Source organism: Salvia hispanica, chromosome 5 (assembly GCF_029641045.1).
Source record: "Salvia hispanica isolate PSC_SH4W2 chromosome 5, Shi_PSC_v1, whole genome shotgun sequence".
Classification (NCBI taxonomy): Eukaryota; Viridiplantae; Streptophyta; class Magnoliopsida; order Lamiales; family Lamiaceae; genus Salvia; species Salvia hispanica.
Window position 1 is genome coordinate 24,500,978 of NC_142696.1, and position 16,450 is coordinate 24,517,427.

The window sequence follows — 16,450 nt, forward strand, 5'->3', positions numbered from 1 at the left end:
AGAAGTGAGAAGAATATTCAATCAGCTTGATTAGATAAGTCTACTTGAAGTCAATTTTGGTTAAAAATGTCAAATTCCATATCAAATATCAAACCCCATCCCATCTCCCACAGTAAAAAATGAAATATATAATATTGATCTGGTTAGACTGCACACATCAAATTAAGCAAGTGATGGTTTAACAATGAAAAGACTTATTTTGATTAAGCATTAGTCCTATAGTCTTTTTCTTTCTTTTTCTCCTTGTATATATACCCACACATGAATCTATAGTTAGAATAACCATAAATATGATTAGGGTTAGAGGCTTCAACTCCATATGCATATCCTAAAAAGGCTCAAATTAGAATTGCCTCCTAATCTGCTTTGTACGTATCACTAATTTTATTTCCATAAATATCTTTGCAAAGTGTGAATTATGTCTCTCGTTGTATAATTCGACGCAAAAATAATGAGTCAGCTCGCCAAATTTGTAGGTAGTTAAATCACCATAGAATTCGATGAGCTGACTAGTTTTATCAATAACTATATCAAGATATGACATAAAATTAAACTTTTCACAAATATAGGAACTTTTAAAAGAATAAAATACTTAAGACATAAAACATGACTAGTTACAATTTCTATCTGCTTTGAAAACAATACAGTATATATTTTCAAATATTAAACCATAACCATAAATTGCTACATTCTAAAAACTCACAAGTTAAAACCCAAATCAACTTCATTTCAGCAGTATTTGTCATGAAAAAAATTATTATATTTCAATAAAATCTTGAAAACAAAAAATTTAAAAAGTAAAAAATAACATCACAATAATCATAATACACATAATTAATTAGTAAACACAGAATAAAACTAACTACATTTTGGCATCCTTTATCCACAAATTGCTAAACCCTAATTTTTATAAAACCATGTAACCAACAAATTCTAAGTTAAATCAACATCACACTAATTATAATACAAATAATTGGTCAACAAATAAGCAAAAGGAAACAAAACTTATCGAAAATGCACCAATTTTTCTTGATTTTGTAAATTAAAAAACGCATTGTTGTGTGTGTCTTTGAATACATTGTATGCGTTTCTCAAAACGCACCATTTTTCCTTGATTTTGTAAATAAAAAAAAGTTCTCATTTTGGGCACATTTTTAGTACATCTTCCCTAAATTAGAAAAATATCGACTACATACCTGAAAAAGAATATTTACTTGAATTTAATTAATTAATAGTAATACAACTGTAGGGTTTTCAAACGATGTTACATCGTAACAGCTAAAAGCTGTGGGTAAATAGTGCACATATATGCATGTTCCCACTCAATTCGTTTCATTGTCTATGATATCAATCATGAATATTTACACAATTCTAGTAATAGTATTACTTTCGTATATACCTTCCTCCCTAGACCCTAAATGTAATCGCAAAACCGGCAAAAATTTATTTTTTTTGACTTTGTATGAGATTAATTATACTATGATAACAAAGCACATAATGTACATTACACATTACTAGTAATGTCACTTTCTATGAATTTCCCACGAATTCGATTTCTCCAAAAATTGAATTAAACGTAAAAAGCCAGATTATGTAGGCGGGATATTCACTACACTGCATATGTTCATAATTTTTGCGACAAAGTTTTAAATTTGGGGAAAATATCAAATTGTGACCAAACTTTTGTGATTTTGGTGATCAATAAACCTGTTTTCAAATCACATATTTTCGATAATGGTACATGAATACTCAATTCACTAATCTCATGTCGAATTTAGGATATACTCCCTCTGTCCCATTAAAAATGCAACGTTTTCCTTTTTTGGTTGTCCCATTAAAAATGAAACGTTTCCTTAAATGGAAACAACTCTATCTCTACTTTTTCATCTCTCTTACTTTACTCTCTCTTCATTAACTCACAAAACAACACTACATAAAATCCCGTGCCGATTCTCAAATGTTGCATTTTAAGTGGGACGGAGGGAGTAATATATATCCATTTTTCTATGTTAATAATAACGATTTTCCGAAAGCAAAATTTGAGTGGGTTTTGGTGAGTGAAATGTTGGGTTTTTACATAACAAGAAAACAGAGCAACAGTTGAGTTAGAGCAAATCAATCTTTCCTTTACTGCAATACGTGCAAAACAAGCAAACCCACACAAACCAAAGAAATTTGGCAGTGAAAGATATACCTGCAACTAAACTATTTTACTATTCTGACCCACCACAATTTAATTGATGATTTTCTTTTTATTTTTGGAATTTAAACATTTACTATATGAACATATCTTCTATCACTGAATACAAGGGAATATTTAGGAGGTGGAACGAGGCAGGGGCCGCCCCGAAGCTTTTTTTTTTTTTTTTTTTTTCCTTCGGGTCGACCCGAAACGTCATGATTGCCCTCCATCAAACGATGTCATTTTGGATATTCTTTTATAAAAAAACTTACATTAATTATGAAATTAGTAGTATAATCTTACAATTCACTTAAATAGTTTTAAAAATATTACTTTTCCTTGTTCACTTTAGACAGCAAATCATTTTTTACTTATAGATATGTCCTTGAAAGTTATGTTCTGAGTCCGTAATGACTGATTTTCGTGACCTACCTCAGAATTTTTGTATTTATCTGCTTGGGATGTTATTGCATTTCCAATTCCTTTTGTGCCTCAATTATCTCAGTTGTCCAAATTTTATTTTTCTCATTCAATCATTACTGAGAAATCTCGACTGTATATTTATAGTAAGTAATATTATGCGTTTTAATCGTATGAGTGTGGAGAAATAATATTCTGAACTATTAAATCAGCCTTCTATTTCTTTTTGAAATATATTGTATTATGTAGTACATTTTCATAACTTAAATTATCTTAAAACATTTATTAAAATAACTCCATTATTTGATATTTGTGAAGATAATTTGTGAAATAAATAAATAAAAATAAAATAAACAATTCATGAATATATATTGTGATACATTCTAAAATTTTCATATGAAGTAACACGTCTTCTATTTTGGCACTTGGGCTTATTAATTGAAAAGGATATTCTGGCCCTTGGTCATATAAAAGGCCTTATTAGTTGGACACCAGCCAAATAACTCAATTTCAAGCCCGATCCAATCAAATATTCAAAAGACAGTTCTTTTTCATTTTACCAAATGCAAGTAGTTATTTTTTTTATTGGTATACTTGAGCTAAATTAAATTTATTCAGGCCCCAACACAGGGCCCTGGTTCGGTTAATAATGCGGATTTGTAGTACAAGGAATGGCAAATCGTGCGTATGAGATCGTTATCTTGCCGATACAATGACAAGTCCTACTCAGTTCAAACAGAATAGGACATGATAAGAAAAACCTTTGACAGAAACACGACTCGCTTCATTCAAACAAGAACACAACCCACACACAGTGACGGAACCAGGAATTTCAATAAGCCGGGGCTAAAAAAATTTTAAATTATAACAATAGTAGTATTTAATTTCATACTCCCTCCGTCTATCTGCAGTAGATGCATTTAATTTTCAGTATTTATTTTGGAAAAATGATAATAAATAATTAAAGTAAAAAAAAGTAAAATAACAGAGAAAATAATATAGGGAAGATTATTTTTATATTATTCTCTCTCTCTTACTTTACTCTCTCTTCATTATAACTATTTATTACTCTCTTCGTCCCAACTAAGTTGAGACAACTTTTGGGTACAGAGATTAAGAAATGTGTTGAAAAGTATGAGAGATGAATAAAATAGGAAACATAAAGAGAGTAAAGTAAATGATGGAATAAAATAAGAATGATTAGATGTTTTAATTTTTTGTTAAAAAAGGAAATGATTCAACTTAGTTGTGACATCTATAAAAAGAATACGACTCAACTTTATTGAGACGAAAGAAGTATATTTTTTTCAAAATGATTGCTCAAAATGAAACGCCTTTACTGCAGAAGGAGTAATTGTCTTAGGCGAATTGTAGTAAAAAACTATCAATTTTATATGCACTATCAATTCACAAATACTCTTTATCTTAGTAAATTTAAGAATGTTTGGAACTAAGCTTGTTTTCATTATTTGGAGTCATTAAATAGTTTGTGATGATTTGAGTTTAAATATTAAGGGTGGAATTAAATTATGATAAAGGATTTTATACGATGGAGTATTGGACTACATATATGTTAGGGAGAATAAAATAAATTAATTGCTCCCTTGATTTTGCTCAATAAAATGGAGTATCAAAATACGTTAAATATAATTTATCACTAATTTTTCTACCATTTGACGGGTCAAATATTTTTCTTCTTCCAATGCACTTGATGTATCCAAAAAAAAAAAAGAAAAACAGATCTTTTGCACTGCCCTGTTCGTCTTCTTTCCCATGGGCCTCGCCATTTCTTTTTCTTCAAAATTCCTCTTTTACATACTTCTCTCGGTCTCATCTCCACTTCGCCGCCCAAGTCTTGTGTTCTCCTTGCTAATTCTACTTTCAATTTAGAAAATCGGGCGGCGGGATTCGTTGTCTCTTGGGGCGGAGACTGGGCGGAAGACGGCCATGTAATGGGGAGTCTGGGTCTGGGGCTGGCCAAGCCCCCGCGCCCCATGTAGTTTCGTCACTGCCCACACACGACATGAACACATTACCGACACAATAAAAATGCAAACATAATAAGACCCAAGAATAATACATTCATTTTGTATCTCTGTTTCATGCTATCGTGTTATGGCCAAAATTGTCCACCCAAAATTATAGATCATTCTATAAAAAACAACAAAAATCAACATACATAAAATATTTTCAATAGGTCTCTTCATTTGAAATTGAACAAAATATGTTTTCTTCCTCATCCCCATAAGGTACATTGCAGCTTCTCAACAGCAGAAAAAGATAATGATGCCTAATCTTGTCACGCTCTCGCCTTTTCTTGCTTCATGAGACGTAAAGATAACGACGCCTAATTTTGTCAGGCTCTCGTCTTTTCTTGCTTCATGAGACGAACAAATTCGCCAAATACTGTGACAGAAAAGTTCATATTAGAATTCCTCATTTTCAAATCAAGGCAAGTACTACTATGTAGTGTGTTGTGAGGCCCGATAATCGAGCTAAGAAAGAGCAGTTCGACATATCTCCCATCACAATCTTCGTTGTAGAGCACAACAAAACTAATGGAGGATGCAATGGTGCTCAATGAAACCGGGAATGGGGCTGATTTCTAAACTTATATGCAGGCAAATGAGTGGTGTTTCCAAATTTATGGTAAGATTAGAAAAGGATTGAGAAAGTTACCAGGATCCGAATCATGAGGTCCAGGGGAAGCTTCGGGATGATACTGTAGCGACATGACCTTCTGCTGAGGAAACGCAAGCCCCGCACAGCTGCCATCGTTCAGATTGACATGAGTAACCTCGACTCCTTCAGGAAGCGATTCTGGATCAACAGCGTAGTTGTGATTCTGCAGAAGACGCAATAATTCAGTGCGAGAACAAGAGAGAACTAACAAAGAAATCAAGTAAAGAAACAAACCTGAGCACTGATCTCAACACGGCCATTTCGAATATTCCTGACAGGGTGATTTCCTCCATGGTGACCGAACTTCATCTTGAAGGTTTTACCTCCTAGTGCTTGACCAAGTAACTGATGCCCCATACAGATGCCAAAAACGGGAACTTTCCCGATTATTTCCTTGACAGTTTCGACAGCGTAAGGAACTGCTGAGGGGTCTCCTGGACCATTGCTGAGAAATACACCATCTGGGTTCATCTTTAGGGTCTCGGATGCTGGCCATGTTGAAGGAACCACTGTGATTTTACAGCCGTAGGATGCCAGACGTCGGAGTATATTACTTTTGATGCCAAAATCATATGCAACAACCTTCACCCAAGAATAAACAGCAAGAAACAGAGAGATGAGGATAGTGTGTTACAAATATGCAAGCATTCATCTCTTGAGTAACATGGTTAGCGATACACACATGAAACGTCTCTTTGTTTCTTCCATCGGAATTGAATTCCCATTGCGAGCCAGTTTTGTCAACCCATTCATAAGGAGCTTGACATGAGACACCGCTTATCAAATCCACTCCTGTAAAGTAAGCCAACTGTGTGAACTATTTTCATAGCAACGAAAAACACCAGTTTAACAGTTCTTAGCTAGAGGAGACTCACCGACTATATTCCAAGTCCGAGACATGTTAAGCAGTTCATCCTCTGTTTTAGATTCTTCTGTGCTCAACACACCGATAAGGCTGCCATCTTGCCTCAATCTACGGGTGATAGCACGAGTGTCAACATCATCTGCAGCAAGAAAATCAAGTAAATCAGCACTAAATCCCTGTTCTTCTCAAACCAAGATTGAGATATTAAATTACAACATACAAATCCCCATAATGTTCCTAGAAGCCAAATATTCTCCGAGTGTTTCCTTGCATCGCCAGTTCGAGGTGCTGCAACATACCAAGCAGTAAGAAAACAGAAAGAAAACGAAGCATGGCCTTAGTCCGAGTGCCTAAAGGGACTACCTAATGCTTAAACTTCGGATAACCAGTCCTGCTAGGAAGCATTGCCTTGACTCTTCATCATCTAACAACGAAAAAAAACACGCCAAATCAAATCCCCTTTCAAATTTCAAACAACAACATCTCCAAATACATAAACAACCAATCCCCCTACCAAAATTAACACCAGTATTTCCAATATGCGGGTTAGTCATCAGCACAAATTGCCCAGCATAGCTAGGATCTGTAAGGATCTCCTGGTACCTGCCACATAATAAACACAGAAAACAATTTCCTCTCAGCATAAACCCCAAATCCTGTTAAACCCCCACCTTTTTTCAGCTCAAAAACCCCCCAAATTGAAGATACATACATTCCAATCCACTAAAAACAGTAGCAATTGTTGAAACCCTACACATTTCTAACCAGTTAACAACAGGATTGAAAATTGAAGAATTTGAATTGACAAATTGAGAAGAAGAAAACAAAAAAGTTTACCCAGTTAGGGATGTATTGAAAACGACTTCACCAACTTGGGTTCCAGAGGCGCCAAATGACTTCGCCGGCCAGACGGAGCCGTCCTCGAGCACGAGCCTGGCGTCTGCCACCTTCCACGGGCGCTCCACCGATACTAGGCCTAAAAATCACCGAAAATGAATTAATTGGATGAATTTTCCCAAGGTAAACAAACAGAGAAAGCAGACGCACCATTCTCGGTGGAAGTCGAGCGGCAGGTGACGGTGAAGAGGGAAGGCTTTTGTAGAGTAGATGCGAAGGAGTAGAGCAACTGAGAGGAAGCCATCGCCATGACTGAAGCTGCAGCTGAGGGCGGCGCTGCCTAGGGATTTTATAGGTATTTCATTGTGTTTCAATTGTATATATACTCCATTATAACATATCCAATGCAAATAGGTCAGCCATAGGCTAACCACTCTCTCTCCCTGCCACGTCAGTAGTACTAAAAAATCCACCTGCCACATCAGATTTAGGCCAAGGCCAACCGCAATAAAAATAATTCAAAATATACTACATTTACGGAATTAAAATTACGATTAAATTACGGAATTAAATTTACGAGACATATACGGGAAAATTTCTTAATTGCATTAAAAAAAAAGGTACATAGATAAAAAAAATTACATAATAAAGAAAAAAACTATCGGCGTGCAGTCCTCCGTGCCCACAACTCTTCAATTATATCCTTTTGGAGTTGAATATAAGCTTCCACTTGGCGCATGTCGGCATATTCCTTGAGGCGGCCGACTTCATCGAGAGGTACCCCACGTCGTACGCTAGGGGTGGCCGTTCCGTGGCTTGGACCGGCTTCATCGTCATTGGCCCAACTAGTCAGTTGTACGCCTTCGTCTTCGACGATCATGTTGTGCATGATAATGCAGGCGTACATTATTTGGGAAACGCATCTGACATCCCACAAACGCGTTGGACCCTTAATTGCCGACAATCTTGGGGAGTAGGGCTTCGAAGGTACTGCTCACTGAAAATGTTTATCACGCCCTCACAGAAATACTTCAGACATTCCAGGGCTGTCGACTCACCGATGTGGAGGTACTCATCCCACATGTCTGCCGCGCCTCCGTAGGCCAACTGCCTGATTGCCGCCATGCACTTTTGAATAGGGGTGTGGTCGGGTCTGCCAACCGCATCATGCCTGAAGCGGAAACACAGATATCGACGCTCCAAAGCGTCAACGATACGCATAAACAACTCCCTGCGCATTCTAAAACGCCGCCGGAACATGTTTGTGGGAAACCGCGGGTTCTCTGAAAAGTAGTCGTCATACAACCGCTGATGTGCAGCTACGTGATCCCGATCAATCACTGCTCGGCGGTGGACAACCCGTGGAGGGCGAGGTATCGCCTGCTGTTCCATCCTACGCATGTACCGCTCCATCTCGCGGTTCATGTAGGCCTCCATAGCCTCGTTCATCCTCTGTTCGTACTCCTCAGCATCCCCACCACTGCCACCACTGCTACCACCCGCGTTACTCATCGCTCGATGATGCTCTTGTACAGAAAGTTAGAGAGAGAGAAAACTCGTAAAAACAAGTGGTGCAAATGAAACTAAAATCGCGTTTATATAGGTTTTAAAAAAAAATCAAAATTCGGCGATGGTCGATCGGGCCGCCACAATAGCGGCCAGCGCCACGCAATCGGCCAGCCTACGCCGGTTTTTTCGCCGATTCGGCGCTGGCCTGCTCCAATGGTTCGGCTAGCCGACCGGCTAGCGACGCGAATCGGCTAGCCGGTTGGCTAGCCGACATTGGAGATGCTCTTAGGCAAAACATGATATCTGCTTCATTTAAACTTGTCTTTATTTTAAAATTATTACAATATAAATTTAAAAATCATTGTAACAATATACTCCCCCCGTCTCATATAAATTGGTCATTTAGGGTTGACACGAGTTTTAATGCGTAATTTGGTAAAGTAAAAGAGAAAGAGAAAAAGTAGTTGAACTTGTATGGTGGATGGTGGGCCCATAAATGAAAAAGTTAAAAAAAAAAGAGAAAAAGGTTACCATAAATGGATATATGACTATTTCTATGAGACGGACGAAAAAAGAAATATGGTCAATTTCTATGGGAGGGAGTAATTCATATTGCATGTCATCAACTTATAAATTTTTTATTTTTCAATAACTTTTAACCAGTATTGTAATTTAATTAATTTTGAAATAAATATATTAAAGAAAATAATAATAATAATAATAATAATAATAATAATAATAATAATAATAATAATAATAATAATAATAACAACAACAACAACAGCAGAGCTCTGGATGCAGGCAGAATGACATACTACTATGCAATAACTTCCTCTATCACATTATAAATGAAACGTTTTTCTTTTTGAGTTGTCCCAATAAAAATGAAGCATTTCCTAAAATAGAAACAACACTATCTCTACTTTTTTTTTTTTTTCTCTTTTACTTTACTCTCACTTTATTAACTCACAAAACAATACTGTATAAAACTTCATGTCGGAAACCAAATGTTGCATATTTATTGGGATGGAGGGGGTATTAGTTTTTTTTTAAAAGAAAAACTTTAAATATATATTATAATTAAATGATAAATAAGAACAAAGCAAGAGATAATAAATTAGGAAATAGAATAATATAATTAAAGAGTTTTATTAAATACGGATTATTGTCTTGAATAAAAATGACTCTTCTATAATAGAAAAGTTCTAGGATATAACTAATGAGATGGTATTTTGATCAAAATCGAAAATTTAAATGCTTCAATAGTGAAAAACGAGAATATCTTGCCATCGCAGAAATTTTAGAATTTCTTATTATTACCAAAACAATATAATCAATGGAGTATAATTAATTGGTAGGAATTTTTAGATTAAAAAATGAAATAAAGTATTACGAGTAAGTTGGGAAATGAGTGGTTAGTTATCGATTTCATGAAATATTATTTGCAATGGAACAAGATCTGAATGTGTGTGAAAATGTTGAATAGTAATTATTTGCAGTGAAAAAGCAATGGCCGCCACCTCCGCCCTGTTTGTTCTTGACATAAAGGGGCGGTGCTTGATCAGCCGCGACTACCGCGGCAATGTCTCCACCGCCGAGGTCGAGCGCTTCTTCTCTAAGCATCTCGAAAAGGAGGTCTAATTCTCTCTCTCCCCACACACACTTTTTTTTTTAGCTAGGTTTGTATTATTTGAAAATGATGGTTTTGATCAATTGTTAGAAAAAAAGAGAATGTGTTTTTTCATTATTGAACATTTAGAGATCTTGGGATGAATAAATTTCTAATGCAATAATTGAATAAGTGATCTTTAGTTGATGTGTGTGAGAAAAGTTTCTCACTTTCTTAGCTTAATTCATGATGCACTACTGTACGAGTTTTAACGCATAATTTGATAGTGTACTAGATAGTTAGAAAAAACGATTGAAGTACTGGTTTTTGCATTCGACCTTACTCTTGGTTGTGGGAATTAATTGGGTTTTTTTTTAATATAATGTAGGGAGATATGGAGTCTCACGGGCCGATATGCTATGACAACGGCGTGAGCTACGTGTTCATTCAGCATAGCAACGTGTATATATTGGCGGCATCAAGGCAGAACAGCAATGCGGCTACCTTACTTGTGTTCCTACACCGTGTCGTTGATGTAAGAAGAAGGAGAAGATGATACCATCGCGTTTCTTGTGTGTCATTTCATTGATTTTTTACTTTGTTGTGATAGGTTTTGAAGCACTATTTTGAGAAGTTGGAAGAGGAGTCTCTCAAAGACAACTTTGTTGTAGTGGTGAGTGTCAAAACTTATTTAAACATCATTTGTTACATATCTACATATGTCAAAATTCAAGAAATTGAAGCCTTGATTTTGCATTTGAAGTATGAATTGCTTGATGAAATCATGGACTTTGGATATCCTCAATACACGGAAGCGAAGATACTAAGCGAGTTCATCAAGACGGATGCTTATCGTATGGAGGCTTCTCAGAAGCCTCCAATGGCCGTGACCAATGCAGTGTCGTGGCGCAGTGAAGGGATAATGTATAGGACTAACGAAGTAAGTCCAGCGCTTGTGAATTCTTCGTCTCATGGATCAAGATCTGAATCGTTTTTTTCGTGCCTTCGCATAGGTGTTTCTCGATGTGGTTGAGAAGGTGAATCTTCTTGTCAACAGCAACGGGCAGATAATCCGCTCAGAAGTGAATGGGGCTTTGAAGATGCAGACGCGTTTGAGGTGAACACACGAGCTTCGTTATCACTTGATTGCAAAAAAAAAGACATTTTGATTGTGTATTTTTTTTGTGTTTTGTTTTAGTGGTATGCCTGAATGCAAGCTTGGCCTCAATGATAGAGTGTTGATGGAGTCTCAAAATCAATCATCAAGAGTGAAAGCCATTGATTTGGAAGATATCAAATTCCATCAGTGAGCTTTTTTATAACTTAAAATGAACTTCAAATTCATGCTCAATGTTCAATCTCATTAGCCCTTTTTCGATCATAGATGTGTTCGCCTGGCTCGATTCGAGAATGATCGCACGATCTCTTTCATACCACCCGATGGAATGTTCGACCTCATGACATACAGACTCAGTACTCAGGTGAAGCCACTGGTTTGGGTGGAAGCTCGTATCGAGAGGCATTCAAGGAGCCGGGTCGAGATGCTGGTGAAAGCGCGAAGCCAGTTCAAGGAACGAAGGTAATAATATCTCGTTCTCCTCTAAAAAAAAACTCTCCTGCCTTCGAATGAGATAACACGACGTTTGTGCAGCACTGCAACGAGTGTCACGATCGAGCTGCCCCTGCCCCCGGACGCAACGAGCCCGACCGTCAAGACATCAGTGGGATCTGCCAAGTATGCACCAGAAAAGGATGCCTTGTTGTGGATTATCAAGTCTTTCCCTGGCAACAAAGTTAGGCTCTTTCTTCATCTTTATGCAAGAATTCAAGTTTGTTTTGTCATATGTTGTTACATTAGTTGAATATTTTGTAGGAATTCTTGTTGAAAGCAGAGTTCAAACTCCCTTCTGTTTTATCTGAGGATGCAGTGGACAGAAAAGCCCCAATTTGTGTCAAGTTTGAGATTCCATACTTCACTGTTTCTGGAATGCAGGTGTGCTTACAAACTCGAGCATACGACATTTGTTCGTTTCATTTGCCAACGATAACCCGTTGCGTGTTTATGACAGATTCGATACCTTAAAATCATCGAGAAGAGCGGCTATCAAGCACTTCCGTGGGTGAGGTACATCACCATTGCTGGAGACTATGAGCTCAGGCTTAGTTGAATTGGTGACCTAATTCATGAATTTTAGTGTGTGCTTCAATTTTCTTGCTGTTCAGTTGAAATAAGCAATTCTTGAAATGGAACATATGTTTGCATTTTTAGTTAGTTGATGTTTGCTGTGTATAGAAATTTTTAGTGATTATGCAAAAACTGAGTTACTACAATCCCTTATAGTAGCTACTGCCAATACTAAATAGATGGAAGAATCAATCTCCGGTTACGTTGATGACGACGACGACGAAGTTATGCTCGCTAGTCGCTCGGTGAACTGGTCGAAGACCTCGTCACGTGGCAGCATGCTGATCCGGACGTGCCTCGTGCTCTCGCCAAAGTGTTTCCCGCTGCGCGTGAGCACCTTGTGGCCGCGGAGGAACCCTTCGCAGTCCTCGGTTTCGCCCTCGCACTTGAGCCACGCGAAGGCCGGCTGCGAGGCGAAGGTACGGCCGCTGAACTTGCACTTTCCGGCAGGGAACTCGGGCAAGCTGAAGAGCTTGCTCTTCTCGACTGCCGCCCTTAGCTGCTTCCATCTCCTTGTCATGAGATGGTAGTTGTGCTCGAAGAAGGCCTCGTTTTCGTCGAAACCCCCTCGTTGCTCGTGGGAGTCGGATATGACGTGGAGGATCTTCGCTGCGCGCAGCTGCGACTCTTTGGAGACGCCAATCGTGCTCAGCACGATGAACTCGGTCATCTTCCTTGCGGTTTCTCGATCCTTGACAAGAGCCCACCTACAAAGGGTAGTAGCAGGCATGATCAGGGGCGAACGCAAAAAAATTGCTTGCGAAATAAATCGGTGGGGGTGCTCGAGCCCACCCTACTCACCCCAAGCGTGTGCCAGCATGGCCCGTGCTTTTGGAGACCGTGAACAGCATGATGTCATGATCCTCGGGAGGGGACGAGATTGGGGTGTACTGAGGCCAGTAGTAGGCCAGGTCATGGACTAGCACGCCTCGGTCCCGGTTCACCACGGCCGCCCTTGATAGCCCGTCGGGGTTGTTTGGAGACGTCACGAGCTCAATGTACGGGACGTCCCTCTTGAACTCGCGCGCGTCTCCGGCCCATTTGTAGAGCCCCGACCTGAGGAAGTCGGTGATCTGAGGATACGACTGCAACACGACACGACACGATCAACAACGGTGTGAGAAACATCCAAATCTTGAAGATCATGCCAACTCAGCAAGCAATAAATGAGTACATTGCAGTCTGTGTTTGTTTGGTGAAATGTGTGAATCACTCAAGCACAGCTACATTGTATCTATAGCATGTGCATTATTATTATTTTTCCTTACATCCTAAATAAAACTAGTGTGACATGTAACTGCCCAAAGCATTAATCTCTAGACTCAAATAATTGCTAAAAAATAATGTTTTCCACCTGCAGATTGTAACAATAAATGGAGACAATACAGATCTGCAGATAAGCAAGCAATTATGGGCAGATTTTGATGTCTCTTGAAGTAAAAAATATCACAAAATCTCATGGAAGATTTATCCATACAATGCACGAAACGCGGCAGTAAAAACATAGGCGAGAGGCGACTTACAGAGTAGAATGGGGCAGCAGAGACAACACTGATAGGCTCCGAGGCGTTAGGGGGAGATACGGCATAGAGCACGGCCTGGAAGAGCTGCGTGGACCCCGTCCCCACGACTATATATCGGCCGTCCGTGACAGCGTTCCCCACGAGCTTGTGCAGCCTAACCACTGCATTGGCAAACTCGGGCTCGAGAAACCAGCAAAGGGTCCTCACATCAGAAAAGTAGCTGATGAACTTCCAACCCGGGATCACCACCGTCGTCCGATCCCCTGTCTGCTGCCAATACCTCTCGTACATCGTCGGATCACCACTGCACACACGTGTCACGAAACCAACCAATCCATCAATCCATCAATTCAATAAAGTCACTATCTCAACTATTTTTTCCCAATTCTCCAAACAAACATGTGTAGGGTTGGTTGGTTAACTCAACCTAAGTTACTTAACCATCGGGTAATCGTACACGAGCATGATATAACACCACCATGCCCAAAGGAGTGGTCCAGAGCCGAGGACGGTGGTCCTATCCCCGCCCGCCCCGCCACTCCCATAGGTTTCAATGTGGGTGGAAGGTAGGTATGCAAAGGGGGGCCAAACTTGTGGGGCATTTGATCAAATGATTGGATCCATGACAAGTTAATATCATTCTTCATTCTATGATATGACAAAGGCCTAAAATGGATCTCAAACACTTCATTTCTTAACGCTTTCATTAAACAAAGTAACCCTTTTTCCATACAGATAGATAAATAGGCCTAATTCTAAACTTATATATTATCAAGATTCCATTACTACTTTCTTCAATAAATAAGCAAATATGTGAAGCTTTTTTAAAAGTAATATTCCCTTCTGTCCTTTAAAAATTGACTTAATAAGGTGTGACAAAATTTTAAGTAAATAGTAATAAAAGAAAGGTTTTTTTTATTTTGAATCAATTTTTAAGAGCATCAACAAAAGCAAGAATGATGAAAGTGGTCAACGAGGGAATCAAGAAAGACCACCACCATTGCTGCCCCCTAATCATGCATGCCACTGTCTGAGGAATACAACAATCACTTTGGAAAACATCAAAAATCCAAGAAATAAAATAAATATAAAACAAATTTTGTGTAATATGCTTTGATTGTGCCTCTTGCTAACATGCGCCGTGGGAATTCCAAAGCCAGCATGACTTGTCCCTGTCCCTAAACTGACATAGCGTGAACCCCCAGGCGCACGTTAGGGAACCACACCATCATTCAAATCTCTTAAAAATCAGAAATCCCTAATTAATTAATCACTCAAACATGTTCAGAAATTGGGGGTTTTGGGAGGAAAGTGATCAAAATTGAATCTTTGATGATGGGTTGTTGTTGGTCAATAAGAAACTTCATCATCATCACTCAAAAATTTTAACCATCATTTTTTAAGGGAGAAAGATTGCTATTCAAGCACAAGATGCTGTCCCAATACATGCATATGTTAGAAAATCCCAAGAGTCAAACACAAACCCAAACCCCACTTGCTTACAAAAAAGATAAAGAATTCATCTTGGTGAAAAGTTAAAACAGTAAAACTAATTTCCCCCCCACTCAAATGTGAAGGCGGCAAAAGGTGAAAAGGAGAGGTGAAAAAAAGAAGCCAAACTTACTGGTCCAAATCAATCACTTCACTAAGAGCTGGTTTTGAAGGTTGAAACTTTGTTTCAAGAAACGCCATTGTTGAAGATGAAGATGAGTTCTTGCACTCGTTTTTGAAGCTGAAGATGTTCTGGGATTTGTGCTCTCCACCGCAGTAGTTTCTGTAGAGCAAGCCAGCGTTCAAGGCAAGAGAAATCACCAAGAAATGCCCCAAAACCATGGTTCTGAGCTCCACAGCCATCAAGATTGCTTTTTTACTCGTGTTTCTTCACCTCCTAAACAAAAAAACAAAAGGGTTTAAACAAGAGATTAAAAGCTAATCGTGCATGTTTTGGAAAGGGGTTTGGTTAAGCCAGAAAGTGGAGAAAATGACAGAGAAAATGACTAGGAGAAGATCATGGTTTCTTTTCCCTTTTCTCTTTTGCAAAGCAAGAATCATCACATGAATAAGTACCTGTGGAAATAGAAAAGAAATCCCACTTCGGAAAAGCTCATACAAGAGAAAAGAAGAGAATGATTTTGCCAAATCACATTGGCATTTATATAGGGGAGCTTTTCAAAGTGAGAGTGGGAGATTGGAGAGAAAAGTAATACACATATATTAATACATATTGCAGGAATTTTGCAGAGCACTAAAGATTACAGAAACCAAGAAGCATGTTGCAGGCAAAAACTAAAATAAATAAGTGGTGGATTCAGCGGGAAAGGATCTCTGCTGTCAAAACGCAGAACTTTACACATTAAACGACTGCAAACATTTCATAAACTATATATTCATTTATTCTCCCACCCCACCCAATTTACATTATTTACTAAAAGGTGTGTTCTATTAAATCCTTTTATTCTTTATTAGAATATGTTTTTTTTTTGCAAAACTTTTTTAGTTATAACAAATTATTATTGAAAATATAAAAGATGTTTCATGATTGAAAGGAAAAAAGTGTGATGTGGTGATGATGATGAATTCATTTAAGGATAAATTTCATTTAATTGGGTCTTTTTCAATTGCCGGAAAGAATTGAGGA

The 16,450-nt window shown here is 38.2% G+C and overlaps 3 protein-coding genes across 3 annotated transcripts; 1 reads left to right on the forward strand and 2 right to left on the reverse strand.

The window, feature by feature from the left end:
- Window positions 1-4,663: 4,663 nt before the first annotated feature.
- CARA (carbamoyl phosphate synthetase A) lies at window positions 4,664-7,345 on the reverse strand. Its single transcript, XM_048088141.2, has 10 exons — window positions 7,197-7,345; window positions 6,987-7,125; window positions 6,664-6,752; window positions 6,513-6,573; window positions 6,370-6,437; window positions 6,160-6,288; window positions 5,967-6,076; window positions 5,519-5,866; window positions 5,282-5,447; window positions 4,664-5,008 (listed from the first exon to the last, which is right to left on the reverse strand). Exons 1-10 carry the CDS (start codon window positions 7,294-7,296, stop codon window positions 4,959-4,961), a joined length of 1,260 nt encoding a protein of 419 aa, XP_047944098.2. The 5' UTR covers window positions 7,297-7,345; the 3' UTR covers window positions 4,664-4,958.
- Window positions 7,346-9,958: 2,613 nt separating this feature from the next.
- Window positions 9,959-14,071, forward strand: LOC125191291 (AP-1 complex subunit mu-2-like). The gene is made up of 10 exons (XM_048088805.2): window positions 9,959-10,130; window positions 10,493-10,639; window positions 10,715-10,777; window positions 10,868-11,044; window positions 11,118-11,221; window positions 11,303-11,410; window positions 11,489-11,683; window positions 11,756-11,897; window positions 11,978-12,097; window positions 12,174-14,071. The coding sequence occupies exons 1-10, from the start codon at window positions 10,005-10,007 to the stop codon at window positions 12,270-12,272; spliced, it is 1,281 nt and encodes a 426-aa protein (XP_047944762.1). The 5' UTR covers window positions 9,959-10,004; the 3' UTR covers window positions 12,273-14,071.
- On the reverse strand, window positions 12,384-16,145 carry LOC125191290 (tryptophan aminotransferase-related protein 2-like). The gene is made up of 5 exons (XM_048088804.2): window positions 15,880-16,145; window positions 15,437-15,700; window positions 13,813-14,116; window positions 13,091-13,374; window positions 12,384-12,996 (listed from the first exon to the last, which is right to left on the reverse strand). The coding sequence occupies exons 2-5, from the start codon at window positions 15,664-15,666 to the stop codon at window positions 12,489-12,491; spliced, it is 1,326 nt and encodes a 441-aa protein (XP_047944761.2). The 5' UTR covers window positions 15,667-15,700; window positions 15,880-16,145; the 3' UTR covers window positions 12,384-12,488.
- Window positions 16,146-16,450: the final 305 nt, after the last annotated feature.

Coding starts and splice junctions, on each gene's coding strand:
- CARA (XM_048088141.2), bottom strand. CDS start 7,296: ATGGCGATGGCTTCCTCTCAGTTGCTCTACTCCTTCGCATCTACTCTA. Junction 6,753..6,986: donor TTCAATACATCCCTAACTGG/GTAAACTTTTTT, acceptor ATTATGTGGCAG/GTACCAGGAGATCCTTACAG. Junction 5,867..5,966: donor GAAACAAAGAGACGTTTCAT/GTGTGTATCGCT, acceptor TCTTGGGTGAAG/GTTGTTGCATATGATTTTGG.
- LOC125191291 (XM_048088805.2), top strand. CDS start 10,005: ATGGCCGCCACCTCCGCCCTGTTTGTTCTTGACATAAAGGGGCGGTGC. Junction 11,222..11,302: donor AAGATGCAGACGCGTTTGAG/GTGAACACACGA, acceptor GTTTTGTTTTAG/TGGTATGCCTGAATGCAAGC. Junction 11,898..11,977: donor AGTCTTTCCCTGGCAACAAA/GTTAGGCTCTTT, acceptor AATATTTTGTAG/GAATTCTTGTTGAAAGCAGA.
- LOC125191290 (XM_048088804.2), bottom strand. CDS start 15,666: ATGGCTGTGGAGCTCAGAACCATGGTTTTGGGGCATTTCTTGGTGATT. Junction 14,117..15,436: donor GAAGTGATTGATTTGGACCA/GTAAGTTTGGCT, acceptor ACGTGTGTGCAG/TGGTGATCCGACGATGTACG. Junction 13,375..13,812: donor CTGCTGCCCCATTCTACTCT/GTAAGTCGCCTC, acceptor GTCGTGTTGCAG/TCGTATCCTCAGATCACCGA.